This window comes from Gekko japonicus, unplaced genomic scaffold (genome assembly GCF_001447785.1).
Source record: "Gekko japonicus isolate JY-2015 unplaced genomic scaffold, Gekko_japonicus_V1.1 scaffold136, whole genome shotgun sequence".
NCBI lineage: Eukaryota > Metazoa > Chordata > Lepidosauria > Squamata > Gekkonidae > Gekko > Gekko japonicus.
The window spans coordinates 427,283-445,820 of NW_015177012.1; the positions used below are offsets into that span (position 1 = coordinate 427,283).

General features: G+C 49.3%; 1 protein-coding gene across 3 annotated transcripts in view; it reads left to right on the forward strand.

The window, feature by feature from the left end:
* The first annotated feature begins 606 nt into the window (after nt 1–606).
* The window catches only part of PEMT (phosphatidylethanolamine N-methyltransferase), a 109,638-nt gene continuing 91,706 nt past the window's right edge, over nt 607–18,538 (forward strand). For all 3 annotated transcript variants that reach the window (XM_015427643.1, XM_015427644.1, XM_015427645.1), the window contains exons 1-2: nt 607–724; nt 11,240–11,347. In XM_015427643.1, coding sequence (XP_015283129.1) covers nt 662–724; nt 11,240–11,347 — 171 coding nt within the window. In that variant the 5' untranslated portion in view covers nt 607–661. The remainder of the gene's footprint in view (nt 725–11,239; nt 11,348–18,538) is intronic.

The window sequence follows — 18,538 nt, forward strand, 5'->3', positions numbered from 1 at the left end:
TAAAACAATTGATCTCCAGACCTGGCAGCCCCAGTTTCAATCCCCCATTAAGTGGACCCTTGCTGGAAAACCCGGGTTCGCTGCCCTTTAACGTGTGCACGGGATTTTTATTTATAGGCACGAGCAAAACAATTTGCAGCCACCCAGAGAAACCTTTTCCCCTCCCGGGGTTTTCAGGTGCATATAGTTTCCCAGCTGAAGAAGGCTTGCACGCTGAGAACACGCATCTGCAAGCGGATCCCTGCGTCACGTGTGAATGGACTGCCCTCTGGTGCACGCCGTGAAAAGAGGCGGAAAGGCTTCTCCCAGGGGCGATCCGTTTCTAAACAGGGCTCTTTTTTTGGGGTGGGGTGGGTTTCCAACTCAACGAATTAACCCTCTCGTTGTCGTCCGGACCTTGCAGTTCGCCTTTCTAGACCACTGCAAGCACTGAAAAAGAAAAGGGTCTAATGGACTACATTTCCCAGCATGCCTGCACACAGCCTTTGCTCCGAGAAGTAATCCGGAAGTGGCATTTGCTGTTTGCTGTATGCAAGTTGCATTACGCCAGCCAGGGGGTGGGGAGAAGGTGGGGGGGCGGGGGTCGCTATTCCACCCCCTCCCCTTTAAATTTGGGGAACAGCCCATTTTTAAATTTAGTATTATTAATCTGCACGTGTGAATGTATCAGCCGCCACATTCTCTGGACTGCTGTGGAGGACTGGGTAATGTGGATTATAGTAAGGTAGATATCTGCATTTATTTATTGTTTTGCAAATATATGTTTAGAAGAGGATTTCCTAAGGGAAGGATTTTTTTTGGAGGGGGGAATGTTTCCAGTCAGGGTGGTCTGCACCTTAGCCTCCACCTCCACATTTTGATAGGTAAAGGTTAAAGGTTTCCCTTGCTTGAAAGCCAGTCGAATCTGACACTAGGGTCACGGTGCACATCACTGTTTCCAAGCCGAAGAGCCAGCGCTGTCCGAAGACGTTTCTGTGGTCATGTGGCCGGCATGACTAGATGCCAAGGCGCATGGAACGCTGTGACCTTCCCACTGAAGCGGTACCTATTTATCTACTTGCAATTTCTTGCTTTCGAACTGCTAGGTTGGCAGGAGCTGAGGCCAGAGACGGGAGCTCACTCCATCATGCGGCACCCGGGTCTTGAACTGCTGAACTACTGACCTTCCACAGCCTGCAGTTCAGCGTCTTAACCACTTGAGCCACCGCAGCTCCTAAACAGCTGATAACACCACTTTGGTCCCTGCCACACGGGGGGGGGGGAGCGCGGGCAAAGTGCGGCTTTTGAAAGCCGCACCAAGATAGACACACAGCGGTGGGATCATACAGATCCTGTGAGCCGCCGCGCAGTTACTCCCCGGCATGATCAGATGGGTCGCGGTGCTCATCACCGTTTCCAAGCCGAAGAGCCAGCGCTGTCCAAAGACGTTTCCATCGTCATGTGGCCAGCATGACTAGACTCTGAGGCGCATGGTACCTATTTATCTACTTGCAATTTCTTGCTTTTGAACTGCTCGGTTGGCAGGAGCTGGGGCCAGAGATGGGAGCTCACTCCGCCACGTGGCACTCGGGTCTCGAACTGCTGAACTACCGACCTTCCAGTCTGCAGTTCAGCGTCTTAACCACTTGAGCCACCGCAGCCCGCACATTTTGATACTCTTCCTTAAACAGACATGTGTCGGGAGCCGAAGTTAGGTCCTGCATTCCGACGTGCAACACAGGGGCGTGTCTCCGTAGACAGCTCCACCCACGCGCTCAGATCTGAGGATCCCCTTTTTCTCCCTCCCTGTGAAATTTAAGGCTGGCTGCTCTCCATCCCGTGCTTGCAGCCTCCGCACTGAAGCCCCGCCGAGGTTATTTCGACCCAGAACAAAACGTGCTGATGCATTATTAAAATGAAAATACCACTCATGAGAATAGTATTTCCATGACTGGTTCCTAAAGAATTCACTGGGCAAGTCAACATCGTTCTGTGGACTCTATTCCCTCACGGTCGGTGACGGCGGAGTCAAGTCATTTGAGAAAATAGGGTTTGCCAACCTCCAGGCAGAGCCTGGAGTCCCCCTGGATTACTAACTGAGCTCCAGAGTACCCAAAACAGTCCCCCTGAATGTCAGCCTTGGAGGGTGGATTGTAGGGCATTATACCCTGCTGAGGTCCCTCCCCTCCCCAAGCCCTGCCCTCCCCCGGCTCCACCCCCAAATCCCCAGGAATTTCCCAAGCAGAAGTTGGCAACTGTAGGTCTTACGCTAGGCAGTTTCTTTCCCGGTGGTAGTCTTGATGCTGGAAATCGGTGAATGAAAAAGAACGCTGTGCCCAGTTGCGTTGGCACAAATCTTAGGAATTTCTAGGTATAGTTAGAAATTCTATCTCCCCCCCCCCCCCATTTTTTTTTTTCTCTTTTTTTTATATATAACAGAATGTATAACGAGGGTTGGTGGAACAGATCCTTCAAAGTATGGGTGCGGGAAAGGATAACTGGGTAGCTGTGATTTCCTGAAGCTGGTGATTGGGTACAAAAAAAGCAGAGAAATAACGCAAATTATATTTCACGCAACTCGAATCTGTTCAATATATCTTCCTCCCTGTATCCTGCTGTGTTTCCACTGTGAATTTTTCTGTTCAAGCAACCTTGAGCTGTCCAGATTGACATTTTGAAACAGTTTTTCATTAAGCAAAGTTTTCAGCTCTCATGGTTTTAAGAGGGAAGTTCTTCTGGTCGTTTGCGAACTGCAAGTACATAAATAGGTACTACTTTGGTGGGAAGGTAACAGCGTTCCATGTGTCATGCCAGCCACATGACCACGGAAATGTCTTTGGACAGTGCTGGCTCTTCGGCTTGGAAATGGAGATGAGCACCGCCCCCAGAGTCGGATTCGACTGGCTTTCCAGCAAGAGAAACCTTTACCTTTACTATAGTTGGAGCTGGGTAACCGTGGGCACTGTGGCCAGTTTGAGGTAGTGGTTAAGAACACAAACTCTAATCTGGGAGAACCGGGTTTGATTCCCCACTCCTCCTTCACATGCAGTCAGCTGGGTGACCTTGGGTCAGCCACAAGCTCTCTCAGAGCTGTTCTCTCAAGAGCAGTTCTCAGTCAGAGCTCTCTCAGCCCCACCTACCTCATAGGGCGTCTGTTGTGGGGAGGGGAAAGGAAAGGAGTTTGTAAGCTGCTCTGAGACTCCGAGTGAAGGGTGGGGTATAAACAGTGGTCATTTAGCAGAAAAAGAGGTGCAGGAGCTCATTAGCATAACTCATTAGCATGACTTACTTGCATATGCCACATCCTGACATCACTGGAAGTGTGTCAGAAGGCAACACCCACCACTCAGGCGCCACTGGACTGTTTTGGATTGCTGGCTATTGTGGGGGGGGGGACATGCAGATCTGTCCTCACAGAGGAGGGAGAGCTTGTGACTGAATAAAACTTGGTCTTAAAGGTGCCACTGGACTGTTTTGGGCTGGGGGGGCTCTGCAATGTACCTGGCTGCTTCTTGCTCTGACTGAGGGCTGCTGGGAGCAGGGGGTGGGGCTTGTTGCATGTGCCCGCCCCCTGAGCTCTTTACTGCTCCTGTGCGCTCCTGCAGGAAATGATCCCTTTGTATAAATCCAATCTCTTCTCCTTCTTTTCTTCTTTCCTGGAGCCTGCCTCTTGCCCAGCAATGCTTCTGACGGCTGCTGGAAAGTTGATTGTCAGTGCAGATTCTAAAAACATTGTTTTGGCGGCGGCTGTCTCTACAGCACAAGAATAATCACTGTGTGACTGAAAGTGGCACCCATTTTGTGGCTGGCTCGGTGGCTCCGCTTTTTGTGGCAGCCATTTTATGGAAGCCGTTTCTTTGGCTCCGCCCACCATGCTGTGACAGAATTCCGAAGGAGCCTACAGGGTCAAAAAGCTAGGGGACCCCTGGTCTCAGGGCTTTGCCATGGGATGTCAATGGGAGAGTATACCTTTTCAAAGGTACCGCTTGTGTCAGTGCCATTTACCTTCCATTAATTGCCCCGATGCTGTTTTCCCCCCACTGCATTATCAAACGGCATTCTGGGATTTGGATGCTTCTTTAGTGTTGGTAATTGACATAGCACTATAATAATGGCTAATTTAAAAATATATATATATCAAAAGCCTCTCGGAGGTGCCGCATGGAAATGAAAGGTGAGGGAGATGGTGGCGGACCTAGGAGAGTGTGCACAAAACTCCTGTGTGGAAGCTCTGTTGACCGTGGTCGTGCCTCTGAAATTCTTCTCAGGAGGGATAAATGCAAAACAGAGAGTGACTAAAAATGTGGAAATTCGTTGCCAGAGGATGTAGCCATGGCCACAGGAATAAACAGCTTCAAAAGGGGATTAAAAAGATTCATGGAGGATAAGTCTACCAATGCCTGCTAGCCATGGTGACTGAGGGGAACCTCCACGTTCAGAGGCCCTAAAGCTTCCGAATCCCAGAGCCAGGAGGCAACCTCAGGGGAAGGCCTCAGCCTCTTAGGCCCTGTTGTTGGCCCTCGAGAGGAACTGGTTGGCCTCTGTGTGAGACAGGATGCTGGACTAGGTGGACCACTGATCTGATCCAGCAGGGCTCTACTTACGGTCTTATGAAGGCCTCGACCTCTCTGCCCTGTTGTTGGCCCTCCAGAGGAATTGCCTGGCCACTGTGTGAGGTGGGATGCTTGGCTAGAGGGACCCTCACTGGTCTGACCCAGCAGGGCTCTTCTGAGGTTTTTACCAGGAAAAGACCTCGGCCTCTCTGCCCTGTTGTTGGCCCTCCAGAGGAACTGGTTGGCCCCTGTGTGAGGCAGGAGGCTGGACTAGATGGACTAATGGTCTGAGCCTGCAGGGCTAGGGTTGCCAAGTCCCCGCTGTATGTACAGCGGGGGACTCCAGCACCGCTCCGGGAGTGCACACACGCAAAGCATGCGCTCGCCGCAGCCACGTCACCCAGAAAACCGTAGGGTTTTCCCTCAGATGACTGTGGCCCTGCCCCCAATGCGCCTGACGCGACTGCGTCACTTCCGGGTGACGTGCTGTCGTCGGGCACGTCGTGTGCTTTGGGGGTGGGATTCGCCCCGGGGCCCGATCCGCTGGTGGCGGGTAATGGGCCTCTGGGGCGGGGGTTTCCCCCCCCCCCCCGGGGGGCCTGGGAATGCAGGGCTCTTCTGATGTTCTGATCAGGGGAAGGCCTCAGCCTCTCTGCCCTATTGTTGACCCTCCAGAGAAAGTGGCTGGCCACTGTGTGAGATGAGATGCTGGACTAGATGGACCCTCACTGGTCTGATCCATCAGGACTCTTCTGATGTTCTTATGTTCTTATGTTCTTAATCCTTCCCATGTGCATGCAGCTCTTGAGGTCCGATAAAATGCGGTCCAGATGATTTCTGTGTTCATTTGGCCTGATTGATTTCATTTCGGCTGCAGTCTGAATATGCTCAAAGCTCTGTGGGAGGCGTTTCTCCTCTGTCATTTAAAATTCAGTCTGAGAAGTTGTGACCACGGTCCCATGGACGGTCTAATGGCCCTTGTTGGCCGTTCTGTGCTTTGCTTCTCAAGCGCATGAATACACAAAGAGTGTGAGTGATCCAATAAACAATGCAACAGGATTAGGATTTCAGGAATCAGAACTGCTTTTCGACGTTATCAGCCACGATAGGTCTTGCAAAAGTAGAAAACAATGTAGTGAGAGCAAGATAATATGTATAATGAAGCATGCCATAGACTACAATATAAACATGCCTTCCTGAACCATTCTATTGTACTATCTGTACTGCCTTACACTATCTATTTATATGTGCCGTCTGAAAATGCACTTCGTGCTGCTGATGAAGCAGGCTGCGTAATAGAGGCCATGGACCACTTGCCTCAGTTTACTGCTGCCCACCAGTCACCATCCTGGGCAGGGGTCCAACTGAAACTTCTAGGGTTGCCAGCCTCCAGGTGAGGCCTGGAGATCTCCCAGAATTACAACTGATCTCCAGACCGCAGAGATCAGCTCCCCTGGAGAAAACGGCTGCTTTGGAGGGCAGACGGTATAGCAGTATACCGTGCTGAGGCCCTTCCCCTCCTCAAGCCCTGCCCCCTGCAGGATCCACCTCCAAATCTCCTGGAATTTCCCAGTCCAGAGCTGGCAGCCTAAAAACTTCCTTAAGAACATAAGAGACGCCAATGTGGGATCAGGCCAAAGGCCCATCCAGTCCAACACTCTGTGTCACACAGTGGCCAGAAATACCAGGTGCCATCAGGAGGTCCACCAGTGGGGCCAGGACATTAGAAGCCATCCCCCTGTTGACCCCCCCCCCCCAAGCACCAAGGAGACAGAGCATCCCTTGCCCCAGAGCCCCTATCTATACCTTGTGGCTAATAGCCACTGATGGACCTCTGCTCCATATGCTTATCTAATTCCCTTTTGAAGCCGTCCATGCTTGTAGCCGCCACCACCTCCTGTGGCAGTGAATTCCAAGTGTTAATCACTCTTTGGGTGAAGAAAGACCGTGTCTACCATTAGTGTCTACCATTAGTTAATCAGAGGAAGGCACTACTCTCTGGGTGAGGAAGGCACTACTCTCTGGGTGAGGAAGGCACTACTCTCTGGGTGAGGAAGGCACTACTCTTTGGGTGAGGAAGGCACTACTCTTTGGGTGAGGAAGGCACTACTCTTTGGGTGAAGAAGGGCCGTGTCTACCATTAGTGTCTACCATTTGTTAATCAGAGGAAGGCACTGTGGGTAGTGTGAGACAGAAACTCCGTCACGGTTTGTGCTTCCCCAGCCCAATTTGAGAAAGCACTCGGCAGTCTTGTAGAGTGGAATCCGGACTAAAATAAAACTTTATTAATAAAGGAGGGAAGCACGGGCTCAACAAGATTTTGAACCCCACAGCTCTCCCTAAGGTTACAGTGGGAGACATAAGGTTTTATACCCCCTATGACAGTTAGAAATAAATCATAACTGTTGGTTCCATCAAACTTTGTCACATATCCGTCACACCATTCTGATTGGGCTCCAACCCATGGGCTGGATTTTCTCAGGCAAAAATATACCTCCTCCAGCTAAGCAATAGGCCTTCTTTTCAGGCTGTGAAGCTAACAAAAAGTATCTTAATGTAAGAGATATGGGTACACCGTGCAGTATATTCTCCATCTAACGCAAGTGAGCTGACATCAGGAACATGCGTAGTTACAGCTGGTCAGTTACTGCCTGTCAGCATTTAGTATTTTTCCCAGGATGCATTTAAGCAATGAACCAAAGTGATTATCTGAATAAGGTAAAGGTAAAGGTTCCCTTGCTGGAAAGCCAGTCGAATCCGACTCTAGGGTTGCAGTGCTCATTTCCGTTTCAAAGCCGAAGAGCCAGCGCTGTCCGAAGACGTTTCCGTAGTCATGTGGCCGGCATGACTAAAGACCAAGGCGCATGGAACGCTGTTACCTTCCCACCAAAGTGGTACCTATTTATCTACTTGCAATTTCTTGCTTTTGAACTGCTAGGTTGGCAGGAGCTGGAACTAGAGACGGGAGCTCACTCCGTCTTGCGGCACCCTGGGTCTCGAACTGCTGAACTACTGACCTTCCACAGCCTGCAGTTCAGCGTCTTAACCACTTGAGCCACCGCAACCCGAATATCTGAATATATGTTCATGATTGATTTCAGTTACTGTGATTAGAATCATCAATGGCACTTAACATATCTGTGTGTCTGTGTATGTCATAAGTGCTAACTGAGTCTCCTAAGGTTAGTCTGTTAAGGCAGACAGAGTGCTGAGCGCATACCAGTGTTACATATAAACTGTGCGAACAACAGTTGGATAAAAGCGGGCCAGAAAACATCATGCCGAAACCTCGGTGTGACGCAAAGATTTTGTTCGGCTCCTAAAGCCTAGATAAGCTTGGTGCAAGGTGAACGGCTTCGGAGAGGTAATTCCCGATGAATACTGAGAAAGGCCCCCCTCTCTGCTTGCCGCCCACCTGAGCTCTGACGCTCGCGGCACCTGGAACAAGGCCTTCCCGACAGATCTCGCTCAGGAGGAAGCGGCGCCCAAGCCCTTGCGGGGAAGTTTGAACCGAGCACCGTAGCAGAAGCTGGTATACCTGCTCTCCAAACGGGCCAAGTCCGTTCTCAAGAAGCGTAGCTGATGCGTTCTGTGCTCATTACGGGGTTCCAAGAACCACGCCAGTCACTTCCAGATCGATGCGCTCTTCTGCAGGGGTCACCGCGGCTGCGTTAAGACGATCCAGAGAAGACGAAAACTCTACATTGCGAATTTGTTCCTTTGGCGCAGGGCTCCCAGTCAAGGCTCCCTCTAAGCCGTGGAGTCTTGTGAGGAAAAATTCTACTTTGTGAGCGACTGGCATGAAAGTTGGGAGCGAGCGATTTGGCGGCTGCATCAATTAGTTTGCTCTGGAGCCCTGACACAGCTGTGGTGGGCGCAGGCACAAAATGGCTGCTGTAGCAGGGGGAGACAGAGACAAAATGGCTTCCGCAGCCTACTTTCAGTCACACAGAGAAGAGCCTTGTGCTGTGGTGGCAGCTGCTGCCAGACCAGCGTTTTTTAAAAATCCGTGCAACCAATCAAATCTCCAGTGGCCAGTCAGAAGCCTCAATGGCCGAAAGCGTCTCCTGGTCCCACCTGCTTTCGAAAAGTTTGGGACCCCTGCTTTTAGCAGCAGTGTATGTGTGTGCGGGAGGGGGGTTTGACTCCTTAGTTCCTGTTTAATTTATCATCAGCCGTCATTTGATTTCTCCACAAATAGGGACCCAAAGCGGCTTATATTGATCTCCTCGCCTCCATTTTAGTCTTATGACAACCCTGTGAGGTGGGATAGGCCGAGATTGTGGGACCGGTCCAAGGTCACTCAGCACTCTTTCGTAGCTCGGATTTGGGCAGCTGGAGTTTCAGATTAGGATCCGGGAGAACCGGATTCACATTTCCGCTCTGCCACAGAAACTCCCTGGGAGACCTTGGGCCAGTCGTACTGTCTCAGCCTAACCTACCTCACAGGTTTGTTGTGAGGATAAAATGGAGGACAGGAGAATGGGATAAGCCGCTTTGGTCCCGACTGGGGAGACAGGCCAGGGTATAAATGAAGTCAAAATGTCGTGTCGTGGTTAAGAGCACAGACTCTAATCTGGGAGAACCGGGTTTGCAGCTCCTCCACTTGCAGCTGCTGGATGACCTTGGGCAAGCCATAGTTCTGTCAGAGCTGTTCTCTCAAGGGCAGTTCTTGAAAGAGCTCTCTCAGCCCCGCCTACCTCACAGGGTGTCAGTTGTGGGGAGGGGAAGGGGAAGGAGTTTGTAAGCCGCTCTGAGACGGCGAGTGAAGGGCGGGGTATAAATCCAATCTCTTCCTCCTCCTCTTTTTCGATAAATACCATCAATAATGCAAAAAAAAAAATGGATTGCGAAATTTTGTTTTAGAACTGACTTTCCCGGAGGAAAGAAAATAGTTTTTTTTTAAAAAAAATAAAATAAAAACAAAAACATAGTCCACTTCCCCAGTTATATAGGCCCAGACTCGGGAAGAGTCTGTGAGTGCCTTCTCTTATGCAGTACTTAGCATGACATCCAACACCCCCCCCCCCCCCCCGGAGTTTTCAATCCAATCTACTGCCTGTAAAGATCTAGGTTAGCTTCGGAGAGGACATAAGAGAACAGTTGTTGTTATTATCGATGATGCGGTCACTGTGATTTGTTGTTGTTTTTTTAGCCGGCCAAGGATGCCTGTCGGAGCTCTTGACAAACCAGTCTTTTGTACTGAAAAGTGGGGGGGAAACAGTCCCTCAGGTGCCACTCGGAATAGGCCCAACAGGGATGCTATGGGAGGAAGGTGTGTAGTGGTTAGAGCAGGGGTTCCCCAACGTGGTGCCCGTGGGCACCCATGGGCCTGCCGGAACACTTTCTGGTGCCCACCAGGTGTTCTCGGAAAGGGGGAGGAGCCAGGTTCTTGCCCCAGCAGTGCTTTGGATGTCTGGTTGACTGTGTATTTTTAAAATTACGCCTCTTTTCCCCTGGACCTGTGCTTCATCTGTACGTGTGATGCTGCCTCCTGCAGCAGCCATTTTGTCATTGGCTCCGCCTCCCGTGGCAGCCATCTTGTAGTTGTGCTTACCGCCCTTTGTCAGAATTCCAAAGGTACCTACATTCTCAAAGGTTGCGGACCCTTGGGTTAGAGCGTTGGACTAGGATCAGAGAGACCCAGGTTCGAATCCCTGCTTTGCTGTGGAAGCTCAGTGGGCGACCATGGGCCAGTCACTCTCTCAGCGAACCTACCTCTCAGGGCTGTTGTTCTGAGAATATAATAGAGGAGGAAGGGATGCGGTTTCAAGCCAGCCTGAGTCTCCATCAGGAACAAAAACGAGGTATAATTATCTAAATAATTGTTGCCTTGGCAAATACTGGGAGATTTTGAGGGTAGTTATGTTAAACTATCATGGCCAGTAGTTCTTGATTGACTCGATTTATAGACTGCCCTCTCCCTGGAGAAGATCACTTGGGGGTGGGGAGAGTCAATCTATATATATTTTAAATGAATGTATCTGTCATATGTGACTCTTTCTAAGACAAGCACGGCTGGATCTGCGTCAGGTTCCACCTTGATCATATCCTGTTTTTTTAACAGTGGCTAACAGCTAGAAATTGAAATTCCACCAAAATTGCTGTCTTGTTCCTCAACAATCTAGTATTCAGACTTCGCTGTCAGCAAATATGTCTTGGTCAAGCTCTTAAAAAAATTTGTTTATCTTGGTTTCCAACCAAAATTGGCTCCTGGAAATTAACAAAAAAAACGTATATGACAAAATTCAGCACTAATATTTTTAGCTGGAACTGCATGCAGGTATGGTGGCTGCTTCCTGGCTTCCCAACTGCTTCCTGGCTGCCTATCCTGATTGCTTCCTAGCCTCTTCCCACCCATGGCCTACTTGAAGATGCTGGTTTTGTCTTGTAGTCCTGTGATTTTGTAAATTTCCCGACTGGAAGTATGGCATTCTCTGCCGAGTGGGACTTCTGTGGTACAGATCTGGCAGATGCCAATGGTAAAAACAATTCACAATGTAACCGGAACTTTTTATTCTTTTGTGGTCTCTGAGATACACAAGAACGGGTTTGCATTGCATTGCTTTTATTGCATCTTTATCTAATTCTGTAATCCCCCTAGGGTCCAGGTGAGAAAGACGGACTACAGAAGAAGTGAATATATATGGAGGATTCAAATGGTTGTATTATTTGGGCATCTGACTGACTCTGGTTACCTGTTTCAGGTTGATTTCTCGGCCATGGCTTTTCTCCTCAGTTATGTGGACGTGACGGACTCGATTTTCGGGGTCGCTGTATTCTTCATTGCCTTCAACCCACTTTTCTGGAATCTGGTACGCATGGTCTCTTTTTACGATCCTGGGAATTGGGGGGTGGGGGTGGAGGGTTGTAGATTGCTGAGGAAATTACCCCTATCAGGCCTTGTTCCAAGCAGCTGTTTTACAAAGCTATTCTAAGCAGAATTATGCCCTTTTAAGTCCGCTAAAGTGAATGGGTTTAGGAGCGTGTAACTTGGTTTAAGATGGCACGGTTAATCTCTGAGCAATTGTTGACTGAGGGCTGCGTGTTGGTTTCCTCTGCCCGTGCTTGGAGGGTTTTCTCTTTCTCTCTTGATAGTTTACTGTCTCTCTCAGCCATACCTACCTCACAGGGTTGTTGTGAGGATAAAATGGCAGAGCAGAGAATGATATAAGCGGCTTTGGGTCTCCATCGGAGAGAAAGGCGGGGGTATAAATGAAGTGAGCAAATGTGAGCTAAAATTTAGTTTCCTTGAGTCTGTGGAGGTAAGGCGGGATAGAAATATTTTAAGTAATTAGATACATCAAATTGAGAGGGAATCAAGAGTGGAACTGTAGGGAATGTTTAATTCCACTTCGGATGCAAGATCTTAGTGTTACCTGTGCGCTGGGTGTTACTCCAATGTAAGGCATGTTTTCCAACATGGAACCCCTGTGTTTTTCTTCCCTTTGTGCTGGAGGAATGTATTGGTGTATGATTACCAGTAAAATGGAATAAATGGGATTCCACCTCAGGTAAATTGGTAGTCGTGGTAGAAATGCCTCCAGGTCTCAACCAATTTATGGTGACCCTGTCGTGGGGTTTTCGAGTCAAGGGTCACTGAGAGGTAGTTTGCCATTTCCTGCCTCTGCGTAGCAACCCTGGGCTTCCTTGGTGGTCTCCCATCCAAGTACGAATCAGAGCCGACCCTGCTTAGCTTCTGAGATCTGACGAGATAAGGCTAGCGTGGGCCATCCAGGCCCAGATAAGAGATGTTCAGAGGTGGTTTGCCATTGGTTGCCTCTGCATAGCAACCCTACATTTCCTTGGTGGTGTGCCATTCAAGGATTAATCTGTGCTGACCCTGCTTAGCTTCCGAGATCGGATGAGATTGGGCTAGCGTGGTCCCTCCGGGTCAGGGCTCAGGTCATCTGGCGCTCCAGAATCCCAAGGCGAAGTTCGGATGAGGAGAATTTTTGGAATCCCTCCTACTGGTGGGGCCCTTGAAGCTTCTTGAACGGAGGGGAGTCGGGCTTTGGGTCGGCGGAAGGGTGACTAAGAAGAGACGAGAAGTTCCCGTGACTCCGACAGCCGCGGCGGCAACATGATAATGGGCACAAACAAATATTGATTCCCGAGTGGAGGAAGGCCGCCCACGATGCCGTGATAGATCCCCTGCAGCTGCCACCAGAAGAAGAAGAAAAAGTTGTTGACAAGTCAGTTATCGGAATAAAGGTAGCCACGAGTGATCGATTGGATGGAAAACAAGGAAATGAGATAACAGGTCTTTGGTTGCGGTCAGCTGACTTCCATGAATGAGGACTATGTAACTTGGAGGATGTGGTTTCGGTTGGCTAGAACGGTAGGTTTTGTTGAGGCCTGGCTTCTGTCCGTGCCATGTTCTAAGAGGGCATTGATGCCCTCTCCAGGCCAAAACTGACCACTCCAAATCACTGCCCCAGAAGAAGAGGAAGAAGAAGAGATTGGATTTATATCCTGCCCTTCGCTACCTAACAGAGTCTCAGAGCAGTTTACAATCTCCTTCCCTTTCCCCTCCCCCACAACAGACACCCTGTGAGGTAGGTGGGGCTGAGAGAGCTCTCTCGAGAACTGCCCTTGAGAGAACAGCTCTGTAAGAACTTATGATTGACCCAAGGTCACACCAGCAGCCGCATGTGGAGGAGCGGGGAATCAAACCCAGTTCTCCCAGATTAGAGTCCATGCATTCCCAGAATCCTCTGCTGTGGAGTACAAGACGTTGGGCCATGCCTCTTGGATCAGAGGCTCCACAACATGATAGGTGAAGGGTGGCTCTATTGGTGACATGTGCTTTGCTTGCAGAAAGTCCTGGGTTCAGTTCCAGGCATCCTGGGTTAATGGGTGCATAAGACTTTGTTCCCGCCTCAGCCGAGAACGGTGAGGTCTCACGTGCTATGTCTGGTGTTCCCTCTTAAGGTGAGTTAGTGTGAGCTAGCTCACAGTTTTTTTATCCTCCAGCTCACACATATTCGTCTTAGCTCAGGAAGGAGGGCTCCAGAGCAACCGGATTTATGCAGCAGCCGAATCGCTCCCTCACCACTGTAATGCCAGCAGTTCACAGAGTAGAATTTTTGCTCACAAGACTCCACAGCTTAGAGGGAGCCTTGGCTATGTCCCCTGTTCAAATTTTGCCTCCTCCACAATGTCGCTAGCCGGCCAGTCTTGTCTCGGATGTCTGCTTTCTGCAGCGGTGAAGACAATCATCGTATTGGTCTCCCCCTCACCGAGAGTGCTGAGATCATACCCTGCTTTATGAACTTTTCGCTTTTTTGGCTGCCGGCCTCTATTCATTTTGGGGAATGTTCTTAGATTCTTTTTATGGACGTCGATAGATCCTCGTAGCTTTTTCAGCGAGCTAATGCTTCTCGATCAAAAGAAAAGCCAGCGTCATATGTCGATGGAATTGCTTTCCCATTTTTTAAAAAAACGTACTGTGAAGTTTTTAATGGAGGCTCACAATGAACGCTGACATCACGGATAACCCTTTTTTCCCTGTAGTTAAGGTCTCAGTGGGTGCAATATAAATCCGCTTGCCATTTCTTTCAGCCCACAGAGGTGGTTACGGATGACCAACTGGCCCGCTCTCTGAGCGACAATGACTGCCTTCATCTCGCACTTCTCCATCCGGCAAATAAAGATTTTTAAATGGCGTTTGCCGGGGAGGGGAGGGGATTGAAGCCGGCTGGATGGGACGAGCTGGCGGTGAAGAGTTCACCTCCGAGCTAAAAATCCATTGATCGGTGGCAGCTGTGTCATCCCTTTGCAGCGAAGTGACAATAGTCTAAGTAGGCTAACTCATAACTGACACCTGGGGAGAGGGTCAAAAGGTGTGGAAGAGGCTAAATTTAGGTTCCCGGTTCCCGGCCGCAACTCGGTTATGCACAAAGGGACACCAGAAACTGGGTCATGGTGTTTGAATCGCCCCAAAATGTCAGGGGCCCAGCAGTGTGCTGTTCACTCAGGGCCTTTGAAAGTCCTGGTTCAAACAGCAGTGGAAGAATGACACAAAGCAAGCAGCCCTGTCTGCAGATGAGGTTACCTATGAGTATATCTACTGACCTGGTGGAGGGGAATCGACAACCCTCGATTTTTTTCTCCCAATCTTGGGATCAGAAGAAGAAGAGAAGAAGGGGTTGGATTTATACCCCGCCTTTCACTACCCGAAGGAGTCTCAGAGTGGCTTACAATCTCCTCTCCCTTCCCCTCCCCACAACAGACACCCTGTGAGCAGAGAGAAGTCTCCCGAGAACTGCTCTTGAGAGAACAGCTCTGAAAGAACTTGTCACTGACCCAAGGTCACACCAGCAGCTGCATGTGGAGGAGTGGGTAATCAAACCCGGTAGTCCCAGATTAGAGTTCGCTCTTAACCACTATACCAAGCTGATCCCAGCTAGCCCCTGTTTTAATCAGCGAATCTGTGCCAGTGTGGTGTAGCAGACAGAGTGGTGGACTAGGACGCTGGGCTTCTACTCTCAAACTCTCAGCCTGGCCTACCTCACAGGGTTGTTGTGAGGAAATTCAGAAGGGGAGAATGACGTTCGAAGCTGCTTTAAATCCCAACTGGGGAGGAGATCTCCAGACCCGGCCCCACCTGGAGGGCCACCCCAAGTACACCAGTCTGGCTCCGCAGGATTTGCCTCCTTGTAACTCTTCTGGTTGCCAGCAGGGGGCACCACAGGAGCAATATATGTTGTCCTCTTGCCCACCTTGCTTGTTGTGATGGTTGCATATGCACATTGATAGGGGAAGAGGTGTGTGTATGTGTGCGTTTGTCACGGGTGCCCCTTGGACCACATTTTACTACCTGGCGCTTGAATTTCAGAGATAACAAAAGCGACTGCTTCGCTCTCTTTGTCCCCTCTCTATGTTGACTTTGGTTGGAATTAGTGGCTGGAAATGACATTAAGTGTGTGTGTGTGTCTGGGGGGAAGACAGTGGGGGGAGGCGTTATCTTGTGTCTGGAATTGGATAGCTGATGGGCACTTTAGATAACAGCTCTGTCTGTTTGGGTCTGGATTCCAGGAATCCATTACAGGCTGGACACGCAGCAAATGTTTGCAAACTACTTTAGCGAGGCGGCCGGCAGTTCTCTCCTCAAATGTGTTCTCATAAAAATCCTGGCTATGTGGTAATGAGCTATTACCCCAGGCAGTGGGTGCATAGACTTGGTAGAAGTGCATGTGGCGTCCTCGCTTATTGGGGAGACTGTTTCTCCTTTAAAACACATTCTGTGTACATGAATTTGGTAGATTTTTGCTGCCACCAGGAATTAAAAAATCCAAATCTCTATTTTGGTAGAATGACCCAGGGTCTGGGCACTTCAGAGGACTATGTGGCCCCGAGGAAGGACTATTCTGATTTCTGGGATAAGTTTAAACAAAAAATGATTTATTTAATAAAGAGCAAAATAGGTTTCTAGTTATTTTGAACTTTTGCTGATGAAAGGAACTTGTAAATGTAACTGGCAAAGCTTGGTGTCACAAACAGTCAGACTCCCAAAACTCCACTCTGACAGGCGTAGACAGTCTAATCTCTCTCATATATATAGCCACACAGGCTGAACTCTTTGTCTTATTCACACAGAATAGACTCAAAACTCATATTCACACAGACTAAACTGTTTGTCTTATTCACACAGAATAGATTCAAAAATTCCCATAGTCACACAGGCTGTGCTCTCTCTTCAAACTTCACACACAGAATCTTCTCATAGACACACCTCCTCCCACATTCACAGTCATCAGCCAGTCACATCACACTTGTCTTCCTCTATCACTCTTCTCATATTACTGCAGTCAAACTAAACATTTAAAGAAACACACACACCAAAAATGGAATCATTACAGTGCAGGCTCTAGAAGGCCCTAGCAAGAACCTAGATTCCAGTCCAGTAGCGCCTTTTGTTGTTGTTGTTCAGTCGCACAGTCGAGTCTGACTCTTCACAACCCCATGGACCAGATCATGCTAGGCCTTCCGGTCTTCCGCCGTCCTCTGAAGCGCCTTAGAGGTTAACAAAATTTTCTGAGAGCCAGTTTGGTGTAGCGGTTAAGAGCAGCAGAACTCTAATCCGATTCCCCACTCCTCCACATGAAGCCAGCTGGGTGACCTTGGGTGAGTCACAGTTCTCTCAGAGCTCTCTCAGCCCCACCTACCTCACAGGGTGTCTGTTGTGGGAAGAGGAAGGGGCAGAATTGTAAGCTGCTCCGAGACTCCTTCAGGTAGTGAAGGGCGGGGTATAAAACCAACTCTTCTTCCTCTTCCTCATCCTCTTCTTTCTCATCATCCTTGTCCTCCCCTCTTCTTCTCCTTCTCAACCGCCTCCTCTTTCAAGAATCAGAGCTCCATTTATCAGACACCAGATTCAAATCCAGTAGCACCTTAGAGACCAGCAAAACTTTGGGGCTATATGCTTTCGAGACAATCAGCACTCCCATGCTCAGATACCAGATTCGAGTCCAGTAGCACCTTAAAAGGTAAAGGTTTCCCTTGCTCGAAAGCCAGTCGAATCCGACTCTAGGGTTGCGGTGCTCATCTCCGTTTCAAAGCCGAAGAGCCAGCGCTGTCCGAAGACGTTTCCGTGGTCATGTGGCCGGCATGACTAAGCACCAAGGCGCACGGAACGCTGTTCCCTTCCCACCGAAGTGGTACCTATTTATCTACTTGCAATTTCTTGCTTTCGAACTGCTAGGTTGGCAGGAGCTGGAACTAGAGACGGGAGCTCACTCCGTCTTGCGGCACACCCGGGTCTTGAACTGCTGAACTACTGACCTTCCACAGCCTGCAGTTCAGCTTCTTAACCACTTGAGCCACCGCAGCACCTTAGAGACCAACAAAAGTTTTGGTGTATTTGCTTTCGAGAGTCAGAGCTCCCTTTATCAGACACCAGATTTGAGCTCAGTGGTACCTTAGAGACCAGCAAAAGTTTCGAGGTATATGCTTTTGAGAGAATTAAAGCTCACTCTGTCAGACACTAGATTCGAGCTCAGTAGCACAGGCATTTTCGAGGTAAGAGCTTTGGAGCGTCAGAGCGCCCATTGTCAAGATACCAGATTCGAGTTCAGTAGAGCCTTACAGACCTACGAAATTTTCGGGATACATCCTTTCCGAGAGTCAGAGTTCCGTTCGTCGGATACCTGCCTCTGTGGCTATTATATCTGGCATTCGTTGGAAGTGTTCAGAGTGAGATGGTCTGTGAAAGCAGCCCAATTTCCCTTAAAGCAGAGTTCTTCGGGCCTTCCAGACCCACTTGCCCTCCATCGATTTGTTCAGTCCTGTCCAAATGGCACGTTATTCGTTCCCCCTTCTTGGGGTCGCATCTTCATTGCAAGATCATAGCTCCAGATTCTCACGAAGACGGGTGCCTCTTTTTCCAAGGCTTTTTGCTGTTCTGCTTTTTGGATTCTGGCTGCCCTCACTGGAGAAGCTGAATACAATTTGATCCCAAAGTCGGAAGCATCTACTAGCTGTAAGAACACATAGAGATTTGCCCACGTATAAGAAGTTTTTAAGCCTATTGAAGGGCTTGTCCCAGATTGTATACTGCATAGCAACATAGAGAATGTTCTGTTCATCGGCAAAATAGGATTCAAACACATAATGGTTGCTGGTAATCACTTCTGATGAAGTTTTCCATCGAAACGAAGTTTGTTAAAATTTGTTGATACTGTTGGACTGTAAATTGTTGGAAAACTGTTGACACTGTGAACTGTCGGTCTGTAATATTGTATGTTTTATAAATGCATTTCTATTTGTACAATTTGATCCCTCCAGATCTCCCCCCTCGTTTGCCAAATATTTATCTGCCTACTGATGACCACGCTGTGCTTTTTGAGTACCCGTTGAATTGGCCCATGACCTTACTCTGCCGTGGAAGCTTGCTGGGTGACCTTGGGCCAGTCGCCTTGCCTACCTCGCAGGGTTGTGGCGAGGATCAAACGGAGGGGGCGGAGAACAATGCAAGCTAGCTTGCATCCCTGATGGGCACAGAT